The sequence below is a fragment of the Erinaceus europaeus genome, chromosome 3 (genome assembly GCF_950295315.1).
Source record: "Erinaceus europaeus chromosome 3, mEriEur2.1, whole genome shotgun sequence".
Classification (NCBI taxonomy): Eukaryota; Metazoa; Chordata; class Mammalia; order Eulipotyphla; family Erinaceidae; genus Erinaceus; species Erinaceus europaeus.
Window position 1 is genome coordinate 29,737,436 of NC_080164.1, and position 23,441 is coordinate 29,760,876.

At 37.2% G+C, this 23,441-nt stretch overlaps 1 protein-coding gene across 4 annotated transcripts in view; it reads left to right on the forward strand.

The window, feature by feature from the left end:
• EML4 (EMAP like 4) overlaps nucleotides 1–23,441 on the forward strand; it is a 136,961-nt gene that overhangs the window by 52,074 nt on the left and 61,446 nt on the right. The window contains exons 3-7 of one of the 4 annotated variants that reach the window (XM_016192857.2): nucleotides 4,209–4,338; nucleotides 9,305–9,478; nucleotides 11,387–11,515; nucleotides 12,313–12,338; nucleotides 12,516–12,548. In XM_016192857.2, coding sequence (XP_016048343.1) covers nucleotides 4,209–4,338; nucleotides 9,305–9,478; nucleotides 11,387–11,515; nucleotides 12,313–12,338; nucleotides 12,516–12,548 — 492 coding nt within the window. The remainder of the gene's footprint in view (nucleotides 1–4,208; nucleotides 4,339–9,304; nucleotides 9,479–11,386; nucleotides 11,516–12,312; nucleotides 12,339–12,515; nucleotides 12,549–23,441) is intronic. The other 3 variants (XM_060186934.1, XM_060186935.1, XM_060186936.1) reach the window with 3 other exon arrangements.

Genomic DNA, 23,441 nt, shown 5'->3' on the forward strand with positions numbered 1-23,441 from the left:
GACTTTGAACTCCGTGGTTCCAGTGACTACCTCTGTACTCTTTTGTAAACACAAGACCAGGACTGTAATACTTCCTGACTGAGTGAGTGCGTAATGGGTAGATGGGTGGTGAATACATGCTAATTTTGGCAGTGGGGGTAACTTGTGTGCCGGAGAGGGGGACCAACCAAGTAGAAAAGCTCAGGGTGCAAGTACATAGCTTAGGAGTTCAAAATAAACTGAGACTTGAAGCGTGAGGCTGGGAGTGTTGAGAAATGAGCCTTGACTAGTAGGTAGGGCCACACTGAATGCTTTTCTTATGCCTTGCTGAGAAACTTAGCTTTTATCCTCAGGGCACTGGAGAGTCATTAAAGGATTTTAAATGGAGAAGTGACAGGCAGATTTACAGGTAATCCATTAATTCTGTGATGCCTGCATTTCTTGTATTTTTATGTCTCTGAAATCAGTGCATCTCACAGTTAATTATATATTAGGTTCTCATAAACAACAGTTCTTTCTAGTGGTATTCATCTTACAATTGATGGCATATTAAATTCAAAGCATGTAGCAGAAAGATCACTCTGACACTACAAGAAAGGAGAATAAACTGAACATCATCCAGAAGAGAAATTTGAGGCAGTAGTAGCAAATGTCTTTATTTTGTTAAACAGATGTTAAGTGATTTCAGTGTACCTAACACACTGACCCATACAAACATAGGTATACATATAAGTGTTACAAAACAGAAACTCACCAGATCAAGTTACACACCATTATAAATGGTGGTAATAGCTGCAACTAAAAGAGGCACTTTAGATAATGTAGTCACAATGCCGCAGCTTACTGGCCCGATTATCTAGGATGTAAATAGTCCTGCTAAGGCTGGTGAAGACTGTCAGGTACACACTGCCATCTGTCACGTGAAGATGAATAGTCCACAAAATGTCTTGGAACCATTTGAAGAACTGAACTGGTGATGTGTTTACTTTTCTTTAACTAGATTTTAAATTTAAACCAAAGAAAATATGCACAATAAAATTTACCACTCTAATCCAGTGGTGTAGACCTGCTGCTTGATTCCTTGCTTTCAGTTCTTTTGGAGGTCCTGTATATGTAGAGGTGGAATTATTGAACCATGTGGTCATCCCATGTTTACCTTTTGGAGGAGCAACTAAAACTTTTCCATAGAAACTGCCATTTTATAGAATATTTTTATTACATATACATAACTGTTTTTCTACCATCCCGTCACACTATCATTTTGGTAGGATATTTTGTTTTTATAATAGCTATCCTATTAGAGTGATTGGTCTTTTTTTTTTTAATTGAGGTTTGCAATATTGAAAGAAAGTGGGAAGTCAGTTGTAAACTGTTTTATCTAGTGATGAATATTGGTATTTAAAAGACGTCTATTGATACAGCAAAAGCAGTGCTCAGAGAAGAATTTGTAGCAGTAAGTGCCGACATTAAAAAAGAAAAGAGCTGGTTGTATTGTTATATGGAAAACTGGGGAAATGTTATGCATGTACAAACGATTCTATTTACTGTCGAATGTAAAACACTAATTCCCCAATAAAGAAATTAAAAAAAAAAAAAGCTGAGGCTGGATGGTGGCACACTTGGTTGAGTACACATTACCTGGGTTTAAGCTCCCATTCTCTACCTACAGGAGGGAAACTTTGCAAGTGGTGAGGCAGTACTGCAGGTATCTCTCTGTCTCTTTCCCTCTCTATAGCCCCCTATCCTTTTGATTTCTGGCTGTCTCTATCCAATAAATAAAGAAATTTTAAAAAAGAAAGGAAATAAGGAAGAAAGGAAGAGCAGTCATCTAATTTTAGCTTTAAGAAACTAGAAAATGAAACTAAACACAATACTGGTAGAAGGAAGGAAATAATGAAGATTTTGAGATAGGTAACAGAATCAACAAAACCAAAAGTTGTTTTTTTTTTGGAAAAAAATTAGTAAACTTAAACCTATAGCTAGAGTGACTAAGTAATTAATGAACAGCCCAAATCAGGAAAGTGGAGATATTAGCACCAACTGTACAGAAATATAAGAATTAAGAGAGAATATTATGACAGTTCACATTGTGTCCTATCAAAAACCAGCAAAGGACTTGCAGACTTATTTCTTCAAAGAAGATACGCAAATTGCAAGCAAACTCAGTAAAATAGTCTGTCTCATCTTTAGGGGAATGCAAATCAGAACCAAGATGAGCTAACAATACCAATGAGATGGTAACTCAGGAGGTGCTGTAGTGACAAAAGTATTAGATTCCGAAACGAGGTCCTGAGTTCAAGCCCCAACATTGCATGAACCAGAGTGGTGCTCTGGTTCAACTTTCTTGTCCTCATGAAATAATACATATTTTATTTTTTCTTTTTCTTTTACTTGGTAGGACAGAGAAATTGAGAAGGGAGGGGAGACAGAGAGCTACCTGCATCCCTGCTTCACCACACAGGTAGGGATCAGGGGATTGAACCCAGGTCCTTGCACATGGTAACAGGTATGCTCAGCTGGGTGCACCACTTTCTGGCCCCAACAAATAATTTTTTAAGAAGTCCACCAGTATGACTAATTAAAAATCGAAAAGTAAAGATAACGAATGGTTTCACTCATATGTGGAATCTAGAGATGTGATACACATAAATTTGAAGGAAAAAAAGTAAACAGACAGTTGCTAAGACTTGAACTCTGGTGGTTATCTTTGGGATGGTGGGGATACAGAACTTTGATGTGTAAGTATACATTGTAACCGTATAGTCTTCTAATATTAATCACAAATAAAAAATAAATTTAAATAAAAGTAAAGGTAGTAAGTGGCAAAGTTGTAATGAAATTAGAACCCTCCTGTCTTGCTCTTGTAATATTGTGAAGTGGTATACATCCTATGTTTTAGTTTCTCAGAAAGTTAAATAGACAGTAGTCACAATATGCAGCAGTTTTTTATTTGTTTATTTTTTTAAATGTAGTTCGTTTTAATGAGAGAAAGAGAAGGAGAGGGAGAGACACAACAGTACTCAGCTTTGGTTTATGCTGGTGCAGGGGATTGAACCTGGGACTTTGGAGCCTCAGGCATCTGAGTCCTTTTTACATAACCCTTATATCTCCCTCAGCTTTCTAATTACATATTTTTAAATGGTATTTAAATTAAAATCTGTTCGTGGTAGTATCACTTACAATAAGTTGAAAAGGTGGATACAACCGAATATTCATCAGTAGATAAATGGATAAGCAAAAATACTATGTATTCATAAAATAGACTGTTATTCAGCCATGAAGTTAAAAAAAAAAAAAACACTCACACATGCTATCATGTGAATGAATCTTGAAAGCATTTTGCTAAGCAGAAGCAGAGACATAAGAGAATGTATTATATGAGCCCATCAAAGAGGAATGTTCAGAATTGGAAGCTCTAGAGAGCCAGCCCAGATTGTTGGTTGACCAGGACTTGCAGGAGAGAAGGGGAGTGACCACTATTCACTCCAGGGTTTCTGTTTGGAATAATGATTGTGGAACTGAATAGTGGTGATAATTGTACAGCACTGTGAATATACAAAATATCTCTGGAGTGTATACTTTCAAGTTGTTAAGATGATGAATTTTATGAGTTCTTTGTCATACAGTAAAAGGAAAAAAAACTGATAAGAAAGAAGTCGTTTGTTAGACTAGATCTGATGGTCGTTGATATTAGTGTAGTTGGGGGATTATTGTACCTTACTGTATATGAATATATTTGTCTACATCTCTTAAATAAACTTGCCATTAATAGATATGGCTGTTTTATCATATGACTGTGAGTCTTCCTGACCATACCATCATAACATTTATTCTAATTTTTTACTGTACAAGTGGAGAAAGAATGAAGGGGAAACAAAGGTTACTTTATATTCTTGGGCTTTATTTATAAGGAATAACATTCTAAAATTCAAGATTTATGGTTTCTTGGATTTCTAATTGATGGGATTTCGATAGAACCTTGAGTTGACATGAGGATTTGTGCTATACTTTGAGTCTCTATGTGTGAAGTGCAGGCCATTCAGTCTGGCTGCACAGTGGCAGTCAGCCATGGCTTTGATAAGGACTCTTGACAAGGTGACTTCTGGGGACCATAACATCATCATATACTACATGAACACTACTGCACTCAAGCTCTATAGCTTCCAGCTTTGAGAAACATCTTGAAGTTTAAGTGAAAGTTTTGTTTGTTTTGTTTTTAACCACTTTAGGTCAGCCAGGCCTTCGGGAAGCTATTTCCCTGTCCTGCATAACAAATGGAAGTAGTGCAAACAGAAAGCCAAGTCATACCAGCCCTGTCTCAATTGCAAGAAAAGAAACATTTTCATCTGCTGCTAAAAGGTATTGATTTTAAGGGAGGAGGAGGGGAAGCTGACACTGCAAAATTATCTGAATGTGGCAACTCTGCCTACTTTTAAAAAGAATTGGAAATAGAACTGTATGGAATTAAAATGAACATTTTTAAAAATTATTTAACTCATGAGGTAGAGACATTCATCACACCTATCAAGTTCTGTCAGGAAGCTTTTGATTCTTACTAGAGTGCAAAAGTGGTTTTGCTTCTTTGGAATAAGCATTTGTTTCTAAGATAAATAGCACTATGTAATCATACAAGTTAATTTTCCAAGCACATACATTTGACAGCATTTTATACAGTCTTTAATATATTTATATTACTGAGAATTTAGGCACTCTTAAAATTTTGTCTATGATTATTTTAAAGTTAAGGCTTAATTTAGAATAGTAACAGTACTTTGTATGTGTTAAGGGACAGTGGGCAGGAGGGTTGTGGCAGTTCTACAGTATAAAAGTTGCAATGGATTTCAGATTTAGATTATATATATTATTTTCATCATTAGTTAATTAAAGCTATTCCTCTAATAAAACTGCTTACAGGGTTTTTCTGCTTTTGTGTAATTCCTAGCAAATTATTCCATGTAGAACTTGAAGAGACCAGAAGAGATCAACTACATAATCTTACAACTATTTTCTTCAAAGAATGATTGAGGAAAAAACCTTAAGTAATAGAATAATACTTTAAATGTATTGACGGAAAATGGTTGCCTCAATAAAATAATGCCAGAGACTGAATTATTCATCGGTATGGATTTATAGATGTTAACCAAACAGTTGGCTACAGTAATGGTAAAGGAACGACACAATCTTTAGGCCTTGTAGAAGTCCCTTCTAACATTCAGTCTTCAGAATATAAACTTTCTCCTCCAGAGCATGAACATTTTACTATTACTTGCCTTCCACTTTTCAGGAGAACAAAAAGAACAAATTATAAGGAAACACAGTAGAAAAATACATAGCCTGTAAAAAATACAGCCTTTAATAGACTTCCTCATTTTCAGTCATAGTTTGAATCTACTCTATTTGCTTACATGCCATTGTTCTGCACAATGCTCAGTTGTATGCATAGCAGTGACTCAGCTAAGGTTAGTCAAGTTTGCTATTCATTATGCAGGGACTCTATTTTACTTTTAAATAAACCAACCCCCCCCCCCCCCCCATTATTACTGTTGATGTCACCAGGACTTTATCACTGTGGGCTAACTTTTTTTTTTCAGACAGATAAAGCAACAGGCAGATAAGGAAAACACCAGAGCAGCAAAATTTTCCCCATTACAGGAGGGCTAGGCTTGAACCCAGGTAACATGCATAGCGAAGGAAGCATCTACCCAGGTGGGCTATCTTACCAGCTCCAGGAAAATCTCTGTTGCTAGTGTTCCACATAAGACTAGTGGCCTATGCATTCAGTAATTTGAAGACTGGCAAGAAAAAGAAATTTCCAACTCAATTTCAAATTTCAGAGTTAGCCTGACATATTTTAGATAGAACTTTATTTATTTTATTTTTTTAAAATACTTACTTTATTACCTTTTGTTGCCCTTCTTGTTTTATTGTTGTAGTTATTATTGTTTTTGTTATTGATGTTGTTGTTGGATAGGACAGAGAGAAATGGAGAGAGGAGGGGAAGACAGAGGGGAGAGAAAGATACCTGCAGACCTGCTTCACCGCTTGTGAAGGGACTCCCCTGCAGGTGGGGAACCAGGGGCTTGAACCGGTATCCTCACACCAGTCCTTGCACTTTGCGCCACCCATGCTTAACCTGCTATGCTACCGCCCGACTCCCACAGAACTATATTTAAAAAAAATATTTATTTATTCTCTTTTGTTGCCCCTGTTGTTTTATTGTTGTAGTTATTGTTGTTATTGATGTTGTCGTTGTTGGCTAGGACAGAGAGAAATGGAGAGAGGAGGGGAAGACAGAGAGAGGGAGAGAAAGATAGACACCTGCAGACTTGCTTCACCGCCTGTGAAGCGACTCCCCTGCAGGTGGGGTACTCGGGGCTCGAACCAGAATCCTTATGCCGGTCATTGCACTTTGTGCCACCTGAGCTCAACCCACTGTGCTACCGCCCAACTCCCAGAACTGTATTTTTTAAGTAATACTATAAAAAGTGAACAAGTCACGAATCAACCTGGAATAAAAAAGATAGCAGAACTGAATCAGATTGAGAAGTCTTACCAACAGAATTATATTTTAATGTTATTAATAATTATTGCTATTAGTTAATTTTATGTATTGTTTATATTTGTTTTAAAATATTCTTAGATTGTATATATTGCACTTTATAGTCATATTGCAAAATATCCTTTGATTACAAAGTATAGACAGTTGATACCTTTTTTATTTTTTCAACCCTAGAATTTAAGCCTTGATTCCACCTGTTTTATGATATTATCCAAATTGTGCAATGTAAGCTCTTTCCTCCATTATGATTGAGAATGGCATGTGATTTGGTAATCAAGAGTCAAAGCGTATCATAAAAGTTTATACATAAGTATCTTTCTTACTTAATTTGGGGGGGAGGAGGGTACCAGGCAAACAGCCTCAGGTTCTCATACATGGAGGATACATGCTCTCCCTCTCAGCCACATCCCTGGCCTTCAACATAAATATCTTAAATCTTTTACTTTAAAATATATTCACATACATTCTTTTTCTCTTTATGATGTTTTTTTTTCTTTTTAATTTTGAGAGGCAAAGGTTAAGAGAGATGAAAAGCTCCAGATCAGTGTATTTAGAGGTGAATTGAACCTGGGTCTCTCACACAACAAAACAGTACACTAAGTATATCCTCTCCTTCTCTCTCTCTCTCTCTCTCTCTCTCTCTCTGTTTTCATTGTCACCAGGGTTATTGCTGGAGCTCTGTACCTGCACTATGAATTCACCGCTCATGGTGGCCATTTTTTCCTTTTTTTTCCTTTTCTTTCTATCATATTTGATAGGACAGAGAGCAGAGAGAAATTGAGAGGTGAGAGGAGATAGAGTAGGAGAAAGACACCTCCATTCCTGCTTCCCCACTCTTGAACACACACCCACACACACACACACACACACACCCCTCCACACACACACACCATCCTGCAGGTGAGGAATAGGGGCTTAAGCCTGAAGTCCTTGTGCATGGTAATCTGTGCCTAATTGGGTGGGCCACTGCCTGACCCCCTATTCTTTTTTTTTTTAATTTTTATTTATAAAAAGGAAACATTGACTAAACTATAGGATAAGAGGGGTACAACTTCACACAATTCCCACCACCAGAACTCTGTATCCCCTCCCCTCCCCTTATAGCTTTACTATTCTTTAACCCTCTGGGAGCATGGACCCAGGGTCCTTGTGGGATGTAGAAGGTTGAAGGTCTGGCTTCTGTAATTGCTTCCACGCTGAACATGGGCATTGACAGGTCGATCCATACTCCCAGCCTGTCTCTCTCTCTTTCCCTATTGGGGAAGGGCTCTCGGGAAGCAGAGCTCCAGGACACATTGGTGGGGTTGTCTGTCCAGGGAAGTCTCTGACCCCCTACTCTAATGTATTCTTTTGTCAGCTTACTGTATTCTTTTGTGAGGGTTGTTTGTTTGTTTGTTTTTGTTTTTTCCAAATGCTAGCATCTTCTAAATAGGCATCTTAGCTAGACTGTTGTCTACCTGCATGAAGTATTTCCCATAACTAATTTTTATAGGTTTAATTTTAAAGGTTAAATTAAAAAAATATAATGTGGATTATAGGGGGCCAGGTGGTGGTGCACCCATTTGAGCACATTTTACTTTGCACATGGACCCGAGTTCGAGCACCTGCTCTCCACATGCAAGGGAGGATGCTTCACAAGCAGTGAAGCAGGTCTGCAGATGTCTTTTTTTTTCCTCTTTCTGTTTTTTATCTTTCTCACCTCTTTCAATTACTCTCTGTTGTATCAAATAAAAATTAGGGAAAAAGGAAAAAGAAAAAAAGGCCATTGGGAGCAGTGGATTCATTGTGAAGGCCCAGAGCCCCAGCAATAGCAAAAAAAAAAAGGGGGGGGGGTGTAGTAGAGGAAGTTGGATGGTGGTGCATCTGGTTAAGCCCACACTTTATCATATACAAAGACCTTGGTTCAAGTCCCTGGTCCCCACCTGCAGAAGGGAGTCTTCATAATTAGTGTAGCTGTGCTTCAGGTGTCTTTCTGTCTCTCTCCCTTTCTGTATTGCCTTGCCTTTCTCTCTCAAGTTCTGTCTCTATCTGAAATAAGTAAGTAAATACTTTTTTAAAAAAGAAAATATGAATTATAACCCATTTTGTATTTTTTCTTAGCATTTTATAACTGTTCCACTTCCAGAAAACTTAACATTACCATTCATTTTCATGTAATTTTTTTCAGAATATTGAAGCTTAGTTTTTGTAGAAATCACAGTTTTCCTTTATAAATATTTTGTCAATTTTCTATGGATTTAGGAAACATCAGTAAAATAGTCACTGTAACTGGCATAAGCAGATTTGAGAAAAACACAGTTGACTTTGCAAATTAAAAACTTAATTGGTAGGAGCAAATGTATACAGGATAAGTGGTAATTAGAGAATAACCCAGTGCCCATGGAAGATCATGCAGTGTGCTGTGAGCATCAAGCCAGTGTGTCTCACAGGAGTGGTGAAATGCCACCCATGCTCTGGTTTGCATACATTGAAATCAGCTGACAGCTCTTCTGTTTCCCCAAAATCTCCCAAGATGTACAGTGCATTACAGGCTGTTTTGGGTACAAGGAGCTATTTTCATTGGTTATGTTACCTTAGAGTTCTTAGAAATTTATCACTGAAGATATTAATAGCTTGCAGAATTTCTAACAAAGTATTTATCAAATGAAAACTGTAAATTGTACTAGCAATGATTTAGGATATTGACTTATAATTACTTTCTCCATTATTTGTTCTATTTTTATTTGTTTAAATATATGTTGTCCCATGTTATACTTTATTTTACAGTGGTACAGAAAAAAAGAAAGAAAAACTACAAGGACAGAGAGAAAAAAAAGAGGAATCTCATTCTAATGATCACAGCCCACAAATCCGAGCATCACCTTCTCCCCAGCCCTCTTCACAGCCTCACCAAATACACAGACAGACTCCAGAAAGCAAGAATACTACTCCCACCAAAAGGTTTTAACTGTCCCCAAGCACAGAGCTAGGGAATGGTTGTAATGATACCTGAATTCTGTGAGAAAAAAAGTTGGCTATCCATGGATTCTAAGAGAATGTTCTGGTGCCCCACCCCATATTTATTGCTCTAATTGAGCAAATCACATTGAGAATGAAAACTTTAAGGTTAAAATTTCTCAGTTAAAACTGGGTTGAGGGGTGAGCCAAGTTAAAAGCAATTTGATGAAAAGAATGCAAAAGCTAACTTTAAAATCAAAGCAATATTTTATAATGAAATAATTAACTATTTTAAATTTCTTTTAAACGATCATTAATTGATAGTCATGGATAGCAGATTGCCATGAGTGATTATCCTTGCCACATTTTGGCATCATTACAACTTTCAGCTTGCCAGGGTCCCTTCTCAGCAATGACTCTTCACTGTGACTGCATCTCAATTTCCAGTTTTGGCTTTGGGAGGATAAGTTCTTGCTTGAGTAGAGAAGTGAATCCATTTTACTTGGTCTTTCCTGTGCTAAAGGCTTGCTTGAGGGCTTCTCTCTGTGTCTGTAATATTTGATGATTATGAAAGGGGGAGAAGAGAGAAACATTCTGTGTGAGCCTAAATTGGGCACTTAAACCTGCATGCTGGGAATTCATGGCTACAACTGCTGTGTAATCAGATATTTAAACCCACTTAATGAAGTCTGCCTGCTCTGGAAGTGCTGATTCACATTCTTTGAGTAAAGGTATCAAGGTACTTGACCATCATACTTCGGCTTGGGTATCTTAGGAAAATACTAAACCATTCCCCAAACTGCCTATGACTTTAATCAAATAAATGTCAGCCATTTCTTAGAGATTTATGATATATTTTTATTTGACCAATTTGACTTTGCCTCAGATCTCTAATGGAAATTTGGGGAAACATGCCACCCTTCACCGATTGAAGCATGTTGAACATTTTAAAAGTGTGATGCCTTTGTGTGTGTCTTATGCAGATTCTTATGCTATCTAAACAGTCTTTAATTCTCATGTGGAGTTTTTTTGGATCTAGCTTATTAATATTATGCAATTCTGGATTGTGTGTAATGAAAAGCAGCTTTTCAAATATCCAATCTCTTTTAGGTTCTGATATGAATTGGTATATTCTTTATCCCAGACCTTTTTTTTCTTTTTTTCTTTTTTTCTTCCCTCTAGCTTCTTTAGACATCCTGGAAATGTGCTTGCCATTCTAAATGGCTCTTTGGACTACATTGTTGCTTGCATTTGATTTGAGGACAGTTAACAATGCAGCCAAAAAAGCATTTATTATTTTTTAAATAATTCAGTTATAAATATATGGAATCAGCATAAATATTGCATCATTCAATTAAATTGTGTTAACTTCTAATAGTGGGTAAAATTATCTCCATAGAATATAAGGAATATATATATATTTTAATTTTTACTCCCAACAATTTATTTAGAAATTGTTCTTTGTACCATATATAGTTTAATTAGATGCATAAATAATGAAAGTAGAAGTAAAGGCTTAAAATATTTTTGTTTTTTACAAATTCACATAATTTCATAAATTATGAAAAATGTTATTACTTAGGAATGTAAGCAAATGTATTTTTTTTCTGTGCACAGGAGAGCGAGTTTTTTCTATGAAGTAATATGTATTGTGAGTTTGGAGTTTTCTTTTTTTGTGTGTGGATGTTAGTGAATCTTCTGAATAATAATGAAAATTTTAAAACATATTGTAAATTACCTTGTTCAACTCCTTTACTCATCCTAGCAAACTTTCCAACTAATACTTCCTTCTCTTCTATGGGTTTGCTTTAACGAAATGTTAACTGCTGCTTTTGTGTTCTACTAAAGCCATCAATATGTCATTTGATACTGATAGAATTTTTTCTTCTAAAAAATTAATGTTTCTTCCAGCATAAAACGACCACTGACAGCTGAAAAATCACATAATTCATGGGAAAATTCAGATGATAGTCGTAATAAATTATTGAAGGCAGTTTCAACTTCAAAATTAATATCGAAAGTTATAAAAAATACAGACAAGTAAGTATTACTGTGTTTCACTTTTATCTGAAAATGAGTATTTCTGTGACTCATGTTTGCATATGAAATTATATTCTTGCTTGAATTATTTTTAAAATATATTAATTTTTCTTCTAAGTGTATTTTTTTCTTTTTTTTTTAATATTTATTCATTTTCCCTTTGTTTTTGCCCTTGTTGTTTTATTGTTGTAGTTATTGATGTCTTCGTTGTTGGATAGGACAGAGAAATGGAGAGAGGAGGGGAAGGCAGAGAGGGGGAGAGAAAGATAGACACCTGCAGACCTGCTTCACCGCCTGTGAAGCGACTCCCCTGCACGTGGGGAGCCGGGGGCTTGAACCGGGATCCTTATGCTGGTCCTTGCACTTCGCACCATTTGCGCTTAGCTTTCTCTTAACTAATCCCCACTTTATTGTGACTTATACATACCATGTATAGGTGTGAATTACCTGTGAAACCTTATAATTTTATAGAGCACTGTTGAACTACTAATAAAAAGGAGGGAAAATTCCCCGCTTCAAACAATAAATGTCAATAATCCCATAATATTTGAGTGCTACTTATAAATTCCCTGTGTGGCTTCACTGTTTAGATCTTTGGAATATTTGGTGTCTTATAAAACCATATAGAATAGTAAAGACCAGCAAGAAACTTAAAAATATCCTGATGCATGTATTTTACTACTTGAGATTTATCTATATTGTGGCCTAGACATTAAAAGTTTTTTTTTTTTTTTTTTGCTGAGGTGATTCTAGTGGTCAACCAAATAAAATTATAAATATTTGAATTCTTTTTGTAGGCATAAAGATGTCATCATCAACCAAGGTAAATTAAAAACACTATTAAAATTTTATCTTTTCTATATCAGCTACATCTTTGTGAATTGATAAAAGTATTGATTTATTTTATAATATATTGATAGTTATAAAAAAGAACTGCATTACCATAATTATTTAAGAAATGCCCAATTTTTGTAAGATATGTCATTTTTGTCTCAATCAGCAAAAATGTCAACCCGTGAAAAAAACAGCCAAGGTAAGAATAAGCTACGCAGTTGGTTGCCTTATAAGTTAATTTCTTCTTGGATCTCTTATTTGGCTTTTCATTAGTTATACTACCCAGCTTTCCTCTGAATAAAGAAAAATATGGTAATTTGGACTAGTGACTGCAACTACTTTCTAAAAATTCATCTTATTGCAGCAAGCTCTGAAGATTCAATTTTTAACAGTATAAATACAGCTTGCAAAAAGGTTTAAAATACTAAAGGTTCAGAACTCCTCCCTTTTTAAAGAAGTTTAAGTTTTATTTTTGGAAAAGCCATTTAAAAGATTGACAAACTTTAACAGTTTCCTGTCTTGTCCATCTCATTGCAGATAATCACTCATTTTTAAGCTAAGTCTGAAAATATAATGAGTCTAGCAAATTCATTTCCTCAATATTTTCTTTGATAATAATTGTAATTTCTGGCTACTTGCTGTTGTTGGCTTTTTCTAACCAAAAAAAAAAAAAAAAATCACGCAGGAGCATAGACTTCTGTCAGTGTGTGTTGAATACAGTTGTAAAGAAGGTACGTTCTGCGTGTCACTGTCACATTCTCCTCTGACTGCTTAGCTGTAATGGAAGCATGCTGTTCTAAATGAAAACATGTCCTTCTGTACATGCTTTCTATAGAACGTTTCTCTGTCAATTATTACTCTTTTCTAGACTACTTTTCATTAAACAAATTCAATCGTGGTTAACTTTTTCATTAGCTGTTTAATTTCTAAGTACTATAGTAAAAATAACTGTAATCTTCTCTAGGTGATTTGTCTTTAAGTAGACATTCTGAATAAATGTAACTGTTGCTGGCATTCTTTTCCTTTAAGACAGTTTTTAACTTTCTCCCTTTATCATCTAGTATAAGTTGGTAAAAGGTTCACATACATAAGGGAAAAGATGAAATTTTATTTACAAAGGCAAATTTAATTGTACAGCAAAACACATTTTAAACATGGGATGGGGAAATATTATATGAAAAGAAGAATGGAGAATCTCCATATTAAATTTGGTACATTTATTTAAGAATACTTAATTGATAGGAGAGATACCATGGTAAGGAAGGTAGTTTTCCCAGGGCAACACTTAATTTGTTGTTTTAAGGATATGTTAAACCCTGAGACTTCCACAAATGGGAGAACTTAGCAGTGTAACTTGTGTTATTGGAGCACTATGTTCCTGCTTTCTTCTTTCCAAAAAAGGAAAGAAAGGATGTGTTTCATTGTGGGAATAACATAGAATAACACTAAGAGCTTTTGCCCATGTGTAGAGGAGGATGAAATGAAAAACTGGAAAAGAAAAAATAAATTCTGTCAGATCATTAACTTAAAAGGATTGTCTTAAATTTCACATTTGATACCATATTTTCACATTGTCTTAGTTTGGAATTTAAGTCTTTACCACTTTAGTCAGCTATATCTTATCTGGAGAACAGACCCCATAGCTTGACAACTGTACTTTCAGAACTCTTGTGCTTCATCATGTTATGTGAGACATATCACACCTATGGATATTAAATTTTTAACAAGGGGGCCTAAATGTTAAACGAATGCAGGAGATTCTCTTCAACAAATGGTGTTGGGAAAATTGGGTTGAAATGTGCAGAAGAATGAAAGGAACCACTTCATCTCACCACACACAAAAGTAAACTCCAAATGGATTAAGGACTTGAATGTTAAACCAGAAACCTTCCAATATTTAGTGGAAAACATTGGCAGAACTCTATTCAATCTAAGTTCTAAAGTTGTCTTCAGTGACTCTAGTCTATTGACAAGGGAAACAAAAATAAAAACAAACCATCAAATTGAAAAGCTTCTGCACAGTGAAAGAAATCATCACCCAAATAGACTGTACAGAATGGGAGATCTTTTTATGCCATACATTGGACAAAAGGTTAATAACCAAAATAATATAAATAGCTCACAAAACTCAGCAACAGAAAATCAAACAACTCCATCCAAAAGTGGGGAGAAGATTTGGACAGAATATCTATTGGATTTGGACATATCAAAGAGACCCAAGGGACCAACAGTTATGAAAAAATGCTCAAAGTCACCAACTATCAGAGAAATGCAAATAAAGACAGCAGTGAGATACCACTTCACCCCTTCTCACTTCATGAGAATGTCATACATCAGAAAGGATAGTAACAACAAATGCTGGACAGGTTGTGGTGACAAAGGAATCCTCCTCCACTGCTGGTGGGAATTTAAATTGGTCCAAACCTGTGGAAAAGTCAGGAGAAGTCTCAGAAGGGTAGAAATGGACCTACCCTATATGACCCTGCAACTCTTCTCCTGGGGATATATCCTCAGGAAACAAGCACACCCATCCAAAGAGATCTGTGTATACCTGTGTTCATAGCAGAACAATTTGTATTAGCTCAAACTTGAAGCAACAGATGACTGGCTAAGAAAGTTGTATGTAGCTTGAAGGAATCATGTTAAGTGAGATAAGCTGGAAAGCAAAGAATGTATATAGTATGATCTCACTTGTGGGCTCCAAATAAGAACAGAAAAGGGAAATACAAAGTAAAACTTGGGCTGGTTTGATGTATTGCACCAAAGCAAAGGACTCTGAGGAAGGGGGGTGAGGATGGGGGGGGTTTCAGTTTCTGGTACGCAGTGATGGAAAAGGACCTAAATTGGAGGTGAGAGTGTTTTGCAGACACCTATCAAGGGGAGATGAGAAATTGTACCCATGTGTAAACCATCAACTGCCACCCCTCAAAAAAAAAAAAAAAAAGCAAAGAGAGGAAGAGTATCTGCAGTGAAGCAGATGAATTCTAGATGGCTTAGCTAGGGCATGGAAGGTAAGGCTACCTGGAGCCACTTGGCAGGGGTGAACTACTAAAGAACATTTGTAGAGGAGATGTGTAGGAGAGAATGGGATGATTTAGAACAATTATACCTGTCAGGGCCAGGTGGTGGCACACTTGTCTGAGCTCACACATTACAGTGCACAAGGATCAGAGTTCAAGTTCCCAGCCCCCACCTTCAGGAGCATTTCACAAATAATGGAAACAATGTTGCAAGGTTTTCTGTCTTCCTTCCCTCTCAATTTTTCTGTATCTCTATGCAAAATAAAATTTTTAAAAACTGTTCTTTCAGACCTAATCTGCTAGTAGAGATGTATAGCAGGCAAAGTAATATAGATATTTAAATGTGTCTTTTTTGGGGGTAGCTAGTGTAATGGTTATGTGACAAGACTCATACCTAGGCTCCAAAGTCCCAGGTTCAATCCTCACATCACCATAAGTTGATGAGTTGAGCAGTGCTCTGGTAATAAATAAACAAATGAACAAACAAACATATCTTTTGGGGTCAGAAACCAATTTCACCATTAGCTATGTGACCTTGAACAAGCTACTTTACATTTCTCCCTCTCCCCTACTCTCCCTCTTCGTATCTTCCTCTCCCCCTCTTCTTTCTTAGAGGCAGAGAGAGACCACAGCACTGAAGCTTCCTTCAGTTCAGTGTGGCCCAGGTTTGAACTTGTGCTACTCCAGTTGGCCCTGAAGCCTAACCCCCTTTTTATCACTCTTCATGTTCTGCTGGAATCTGCTTCCATCACAAGAGCAACAAAGCTGTGGCATATCATTTCTCCTGTAAGCTCATTTGAGCAGTGATCTGAACTAACTTGGACTGTAAGCACTGTCTACAAAATATCTGTTAGGGGAGATAGTGAATAGCCTGATTTCATAATAAAAGGGATATATGATACTTATCAAGCACATTGCATTGTTTGAAATCTAGAAGATAAGTTTAACATATTCTTCCTAGAACAGAACCTTAATGTTCTCAAGTTATTAAACATTTCTTTTGTGATCAAACTTAAATACTTTCATTTCCTCTGAAGTTTCTTAATCTCCTACCATTTAGAATTAGGGTATAGTTAATTATCTGACCATAATGAGAAATTGGATGACTCAGCTCTCTTACTGGAGAAAAATCTCTTTAATTAAGGATAAGAAACTTATCAATCATAAAATCAGGCACACAAGAGAGCTCTGCCTAACTGCTGTCAGATTAGATTCACTCTTGCTTAATTAAGACTGATGCAGGTATATTTAAATAGAGCAGCTGTGACAGTATCTTAGAGAAGTAATTGCTTCAAAAGTTACTTTGAAATACTGTCTAATCATTGAAATAACTCAGTTGATTGGGTGTGTGCTAGACTCACATGCCTGAGACTCCTGGTTTGATCCTCTGTGCCACACTAGTCAGATGGTATTCTGGCTTTCAACTAATTCATACATACTGTTTGAAATTCTTTGGTAATTCGTTGTAGCCCAACAGTTATTCAAGTGGTTTAAAAATATATACTGTAATATACACTATATGTGTTGCAGCAAAAGACTGTAAAATGGGGCATGGGGAGGTACTCAGGACACAGTGGTAGCACGCAGTGGTTTGGGTTGGTGGTGGGAATGGTGTGTAGACACTTACCAAAGGAAGATAAAAAAAAGTGTACTGGTGTCAACAGTGTCCTGTAAACCGTTTCAGGAAAGTGTGGGGTGTTGAGTGGTAGCACACTCTGTTAAGTGCATGTTGCTATGTGCAAAGACCCACATTCAAACCTCCAGTCCCCACCTGTGTGGGGCCAAGGGGGAGTGGGGAAGCTTCACAAGTGCTGCAGGTCTGCCTCTGTCTTCCTCCTCTCCCTTCCTCCCTCCTCCTCTTGTTTCCCACTTTTTGTTCTTTCTCTATCCAAGTAAGTGAATAAAGATAAACTCATTCACATATATTAAAAGTGACTTGAAAAATACACACTAAGCTCATTCCTACTTTTTTAAAAAAATTTTTTATTATTATTTTTTTTATTTTTGAGAGAGATGCAGAGAGAGAGACACACACATAGAAACAAACACCAGAGCACTGCTCAGCTCTGGCTTCTAGTGGTGTGGGGGATTGAACCTGGGACTTAGGAGCCTCAGGCATGAGAGTTTGTTTGCATAACCATTATGCTGTCACCCCCACCCTCATTCTTTCTTTAGTAGTTATTCAATTCCCAGTGTTTTTCTGTATCAGAGACATATCTAAAACAGCCATTCATTTAGGGTTAGTCTGGAAGCATACCTGCTTTGTCATGCACATGAATGACCCAGCTTTGAGCCCCAGTCCCCTTCCCTGCAAACCCCACCCACCCACACCCAGCATTTCAGGAGAAGCTTGGGTAATCTGTTGCTTCTCCCCCAGGTCCCACCCCACCCACAGCTGGAAAAGTCAGCCCAGAGCAATGAAGTTCCAGAGGCAAAAAAAGAAACAGTTATTCATTTAACAAATATTTATTAGCACTCATTTTGTAAGGCCTTATCCAAGGCAATTAGAAATAGAGCATTGACCGAGTCTGTATGTTAAGAGACAAGTACTTGTGGGGTGGGTAGTATAAGGAAAAAGAATTGCTATTCTATATAGAGTGGTGAGGAAAACCTCTCTAATCAGGTGATATATAAGCCACCTGAAAGAAGTGAATACAGTGTGTGCTGAGAGAATTTCTTGAGCACAGAAAATCAAATTAAGAAGCCTCAAGGTGAGAGTGTTCTTGCTATGTTAAAAGACAACAAAATAGCTGTCGGTCACCATGTGCATACAGTTTGCATTCAGTATTTGCCAACCATTGCATTTATAAATGCATTTTCTTCAAAGAAATCGCAGCTTCTCTCAATACCTCCTTTAGAAAAGGGAAGCAAAATCATGCTGTGGAAAGAGAATGAGTAAGCAGAAGGCCTGGTTAGGGTTGCCAGAACCTTTGTCACAGAAGCTTTAAGAATCAGCATCCTACCATGATTTAAGATTTCAAATGTAGGAAAAGCTCAGAATCCCACTTGCCAAAGGAAATTAAGCAAAAAGATGGAAGCCTTGTTTGTGAAAAATTTTCCTTCTGATTCTGATATGCAGACTTCCTCATTTATAGTCAGATATTATCAAGGGCCTCTTCAGTGACTTTTTGGGAAGATCTTTCTTACTGCAAGTAGAAAAATGAGAGTCCAGCTCCTCATTCTTTCACTAATAACTTCCTTATAATAACCTTTCAGCAGTTTGAATGCAGCTGTTCTTGCTCAGTGCTTTGAGTTGTTTTCAAACTGGTCTGCTGTAGATACATTGTAATCCAAGAGCCTTGTATCTGAAAGAACATAAGAATGCCTGTGACAGTACAGGATAGCAGCATTCTCTTGCTTTTGGTGTTGTGTTACTTATGAGAGGGAGCCTGTCAGAAACCCTCAGCCAAATTACAGGTAGTTTTCCTTGCAGCTATTGAGGTGGGATCTAGAGCTCTGAAAGTCTAGCATTTAGGAAGAAGGGTGCAGATTTTCTTATTTTAAAACAATATAATTTGACCTATTCAGATAACTTTTTAAAAAATATATTTCATGCTTAAAATGATCTTTCCTAGAGATTTAAGTAAGAAAGTTTACATGAGGCAGAGAGAAGAATAGAGAGAGACAGGAGTCAGAGCATCACTCCAGTATATGCAACACTGGGTATTGAACTGAGAACCTAGGGGTGAAAATCAGTTGTGTTTTTTCTCCAGCTGCTCAGGGAGTTTTCAATATACAACCATACTTTGCTTGGTTCAGAAAAAATTTTCAGCAATATAGCAAGTTTTTTACAAGCTTTACATACCTGGTTTTTATGGTTGGACTAGTTTTCCCCATCTTTTCTCAAAGAAAACTTTTCAGTTAATTATATAACCTAAAATGTATAAACAGATTTCCATAGCTGATACTTTCAAGTAATTATTTATTTTTATTTATTTATTTTTTTATTTAAGAAAGGATTAATTAACAAAACCATAGGGTAGGAGGGGTACAACTCCACACAATTCCTACCACCCAATCTCCATATCCCACCCCCTCCCCTGATAGCTTTCCCATTCTCTATTCCTCTGGGAGCATGGACTCAGGGTCATTGTGGGTTGCAGAAGGTAGAAGGTCTGGCTTCTGTAATTGCTTCCCCGCTGAACATGGGCGTTGACTGGTTGGTCCATACTCCCAGTCTGCCTCTCTCTTTCCCTAGTAGGGTGGGTCTCTGGGGAAGCAGAGCTCCAGGACACATTGGTGGGGTCTTCAGTCCAGGGAAGCCTGGCGGGCATCCTGATGACATCTGGAACCTGATGACTGAAAAGAGAGTTAACATACGAAGCCAAACAAATTGTTGAGCAATCATGGACCCAAAGCTTGGAATAGTGGAGAGGAAGTGTTAGGGGGGTACTCACTGCAAACTCTAGTGACTTCTTCTTTCAGGTATATATTTTGCAGTAGTTTACGGATACGTGTGAACATATGCTCTCTCTCACAGAAACTGGTGTATATCTAGCTTTTGGGACTTTGTTAGAAAGTGAACCACCGGAGATGGAATTAGAGTATACTATGAAAGGAAAGGTCTCACCCGAGTAATGAAGCTGAAGGGTTGTCATTCCACACCTGTAGTCTCTGGACACAGTCTGAGCTGAAGCATGTTGAGGTGGCAATTGTTGCGTTGGTTAGGTTGTGATCGGCAGATGCAATATTATTTGGTATGGATTGGGAGAGGCATACAGGATAGTGGGTCCTATCCAAGGGTTCCAGGACTGGGGGAAGTAGAAGCTCTATAGTGGAGATGTGAGGTTCCTGCTGTCTTAGGGTTCAAAAAGACAATCGATAGTTAATGTTATCATCACATTATTTGGTAATTGGGTTAACTTTGAAAAGTCCTTTGGTTAGGGTTTGCAGTACAGTACCCAGTATCTTGTATATAGCTGTGCTATTGGTTGCTTCAAGTAATTTTTATGACAGTAACACTTGTAAGCAAAACAGCAACTAGGTAGATTGCTAAGTGGTTAGAGCTCTGGGCTTGTAGGCATGGGGTCCTAAATTCAGTCCCCAGTACAGCATGTTCCAAAGAGTACTGCTCAGATCCCCCCCATTTTATATATACATTTATATATATATATATATATAAACACAAAAAAGAGAAACACCTGATTAAATGAGGTTTAAAAAGTAGTTAACTGGGAGTCGGGCAGTAGTGCAGCAGGTTAAGCACACGTGGTGCAAAGCGCAAGGACTGGCATAAGTATCCTGGTTCGAAACCCCCGGCTCCCCACCTGCAGGGGAGTCGCTTCACATGCTGTGAAGCAGGTCTGCAGGTGTCTGTCTTTCTCTCCCCTTCTCTGTCTTCCCCTCCTCTCTCCATTTCTCTGTCCTATCCAACAACGATGACATTAATAACAACAATAATAACTACAACAATAAAACAAGGGCAACAAAAGGGAATAAATATTTTTTTAAAAAGTAGTTAACTGAATTTGGGCTTATTACTGTAATGAATATAAGAGCTAATTAGCAGTTGCATAAGACTCAATTATGTCACTTTTAAGTTCTTATGAGGTTCGTGTCTTGTATAATTGTGTGCCCTCAAACTTCTCTTCCTCCCTACTATATAATTACAAGTTCAGTAAAATTTACTTGCCAGTAGAACTCTGCCTATAAAAAAAGAAAATTAAAATATCATTTATAACTCATTCAAGTATTTTTAAACCTAGGTTCTTATCCTAGCCATTAAAACTAATGGTATAGTATTAATATTAAGCAGACACCATAACTGAAATGTCTTAAATCTGTAAAATAAAAGGCTTAGGTTATAGTCTTTTTTTTTAATATTTATTTTATTTATTTATTCCCTTTTGTTGCCCTTGTTGTTTTATTTTTGTAGTTATTGTTGTCGTTGTTGGATAGGACTGAGAGAAATGGAGAGAGGAGGGGAAGACAGAGGAGGAGAGAAAGACACCTGCAGAACTGCTTCACCGCCTGTGAAGCGACTCCCCTGCAGGTGGGGAGCCGGGGTTAGAACCGGGATCCTTATGCCGGTCCTTGTGCTTTGCGCCACCTGCGCTTAACCTGCTGCGCTACAGCCCGACTTCCGGCTTAGGTTATATTCTAAATCCCTTTTTTCTTTTCTCTCTTTTTCTTTATTTTTTGAATTTTAGGATCTACTCTTTATGATATCACTGTTTTTCTAGACATTTGAAAAAGGAATTTTAGTCTTTATGATAGTTCAAATCAGTGTCTCACTCAAAGCTCAGAGGCCCTTATTACTTACTAGCTTGCTTTGTTTCACCGAAATTTTAAATTGTTTTTACAAATATCTGGGCCATTAACCAGAACTTGAAATACTTTGTTTGAAATTAGCTGCTTGTATAGGAAAAATTTTAGCCTATGCCAAGTATTGTTTGTTTCTTACCATAAAATTATAGTCAATATTTCTAGTATCTTGATTACCCATTCCTTCTTTAGCACTTGGGAATAGCACTGGGAGTATCAGAAAAAGCTCAAACTTAATAAAGATTCCTTAATTTCTTTTTGTTTTCTGGAATTAGGGACCATCATACTCTGCTACCTTGTAACTAAATATATTATTCCAGTCATTTTGGGTCACCAGATTGTATGCTAATGTTCTGAGCTCAGGCTCCCCTGTGCCCTCTCAATGTCCCAACCCCATCTGCCTGGACACACTTGATTTTTTTTTTGCCTGTTTTACAGTCTTAGATGCTAGAATCAGCAGGATTCCAGTCAATCTGTCTATACTTGTTTTTCTGTGGACACGTCAAAGCTTATGAAGAGAGATTACAGTGCTTTAAATCATGCTTTATAAAATTTCCTACACAGTGTTTAGAATGCTCATAAAACCTCAAAGAGAAGAGAATAGCTATTTGTGAAGAATCTTGTATTTTACTTAGAGTGTGATATCTTAATTCCATGTGGTAATTAGTAAGTATGTGTTAGGAACATGAAAACAAAGTCATAAATATATTTGAAATAATTGTTGGAATACCTTAGCATTTTAAATCTGCTATCTGAGCCATTTCCTCTTAGTTTCTAGTAACTGTATTCTTTCAACATGCATGACATTTTCTTCCTTTGCAATTCTCTCTCTCTCTCTTTTTCCCTTGCTTTCATAAACACTGGACATTGTAGATATAGTACCATGGCTAGGTTATTTTCTTTTCCTGAAGAGTAATTTTTCAGGCGTGCTATACTCCATCATACTCTTAAGGTCCTTAAAAGAAAAAAAAAAAATCTGTAGCAGAGGGTAGGCGACCTAAGTATCAAGAGCAGAGCCAAGTGAGGAAGGAGGGGAGTGAAGAGGTCTCACCCCAAAAATTATCTCTTTGGGATTTCTCCCAGGACCTCTGGGTAGTAGTTGATGTTGTAAATGCTTCCTAAATGAAAAAAATAAAGCATTTTTTTTCCAAATAAAACATTTAATAGACACATTAAATGCTATCTAGGAGTGTAGGTCCAGCAAAGAAAATGGGTTAGGGACAATACCAGAGAAACAAAAGGCCCTACTGAAGGTGGGGAGCCGGGCACTTGAACCAGGATCCTCTGGCCAGTCCTTGCACCTTGTGCCATGTGCACTTAACCTGGTGTGCTACTGCCTGGCCCCCCTTGCCAACTTTTCTATTCAAAAATTAAAATTGATGGGGAGCCTACCACTGATGGCTTGAGCTTTTCACTTACTAAAGAATTACAGGTGGCTGAGCCAGAGGATGGTAAAATTTAGAGACTCGGGGAAGAGGCTTTGGGCTTGGAGAAGAGACCTCAATACTGAAAGAAAAGAGTGTCTTCAGAGTTAGAGGATGAAGGAATGGCATCAGGGAGGGAGGAGAAGGAAGTTCCTCAGTATTTAATGCGGAACAGAACCAAGCTTCTCAGGGTCAGACTATGGTAGATACAAGCATGGAGTTGAGGAAATGATCAGTGTTGACTTGGCAAAAGAAATAGCTATGTCCAGAAGTCAAGGAATTGGGGCACTGTCCGACTTCAATTATGGCTTCTCTCTCAAAGTCACTAGAGGTAAGTTCTAATGAGCAGCATTTAAGTACTTCATTAGGAAAACTGAGAAAGAG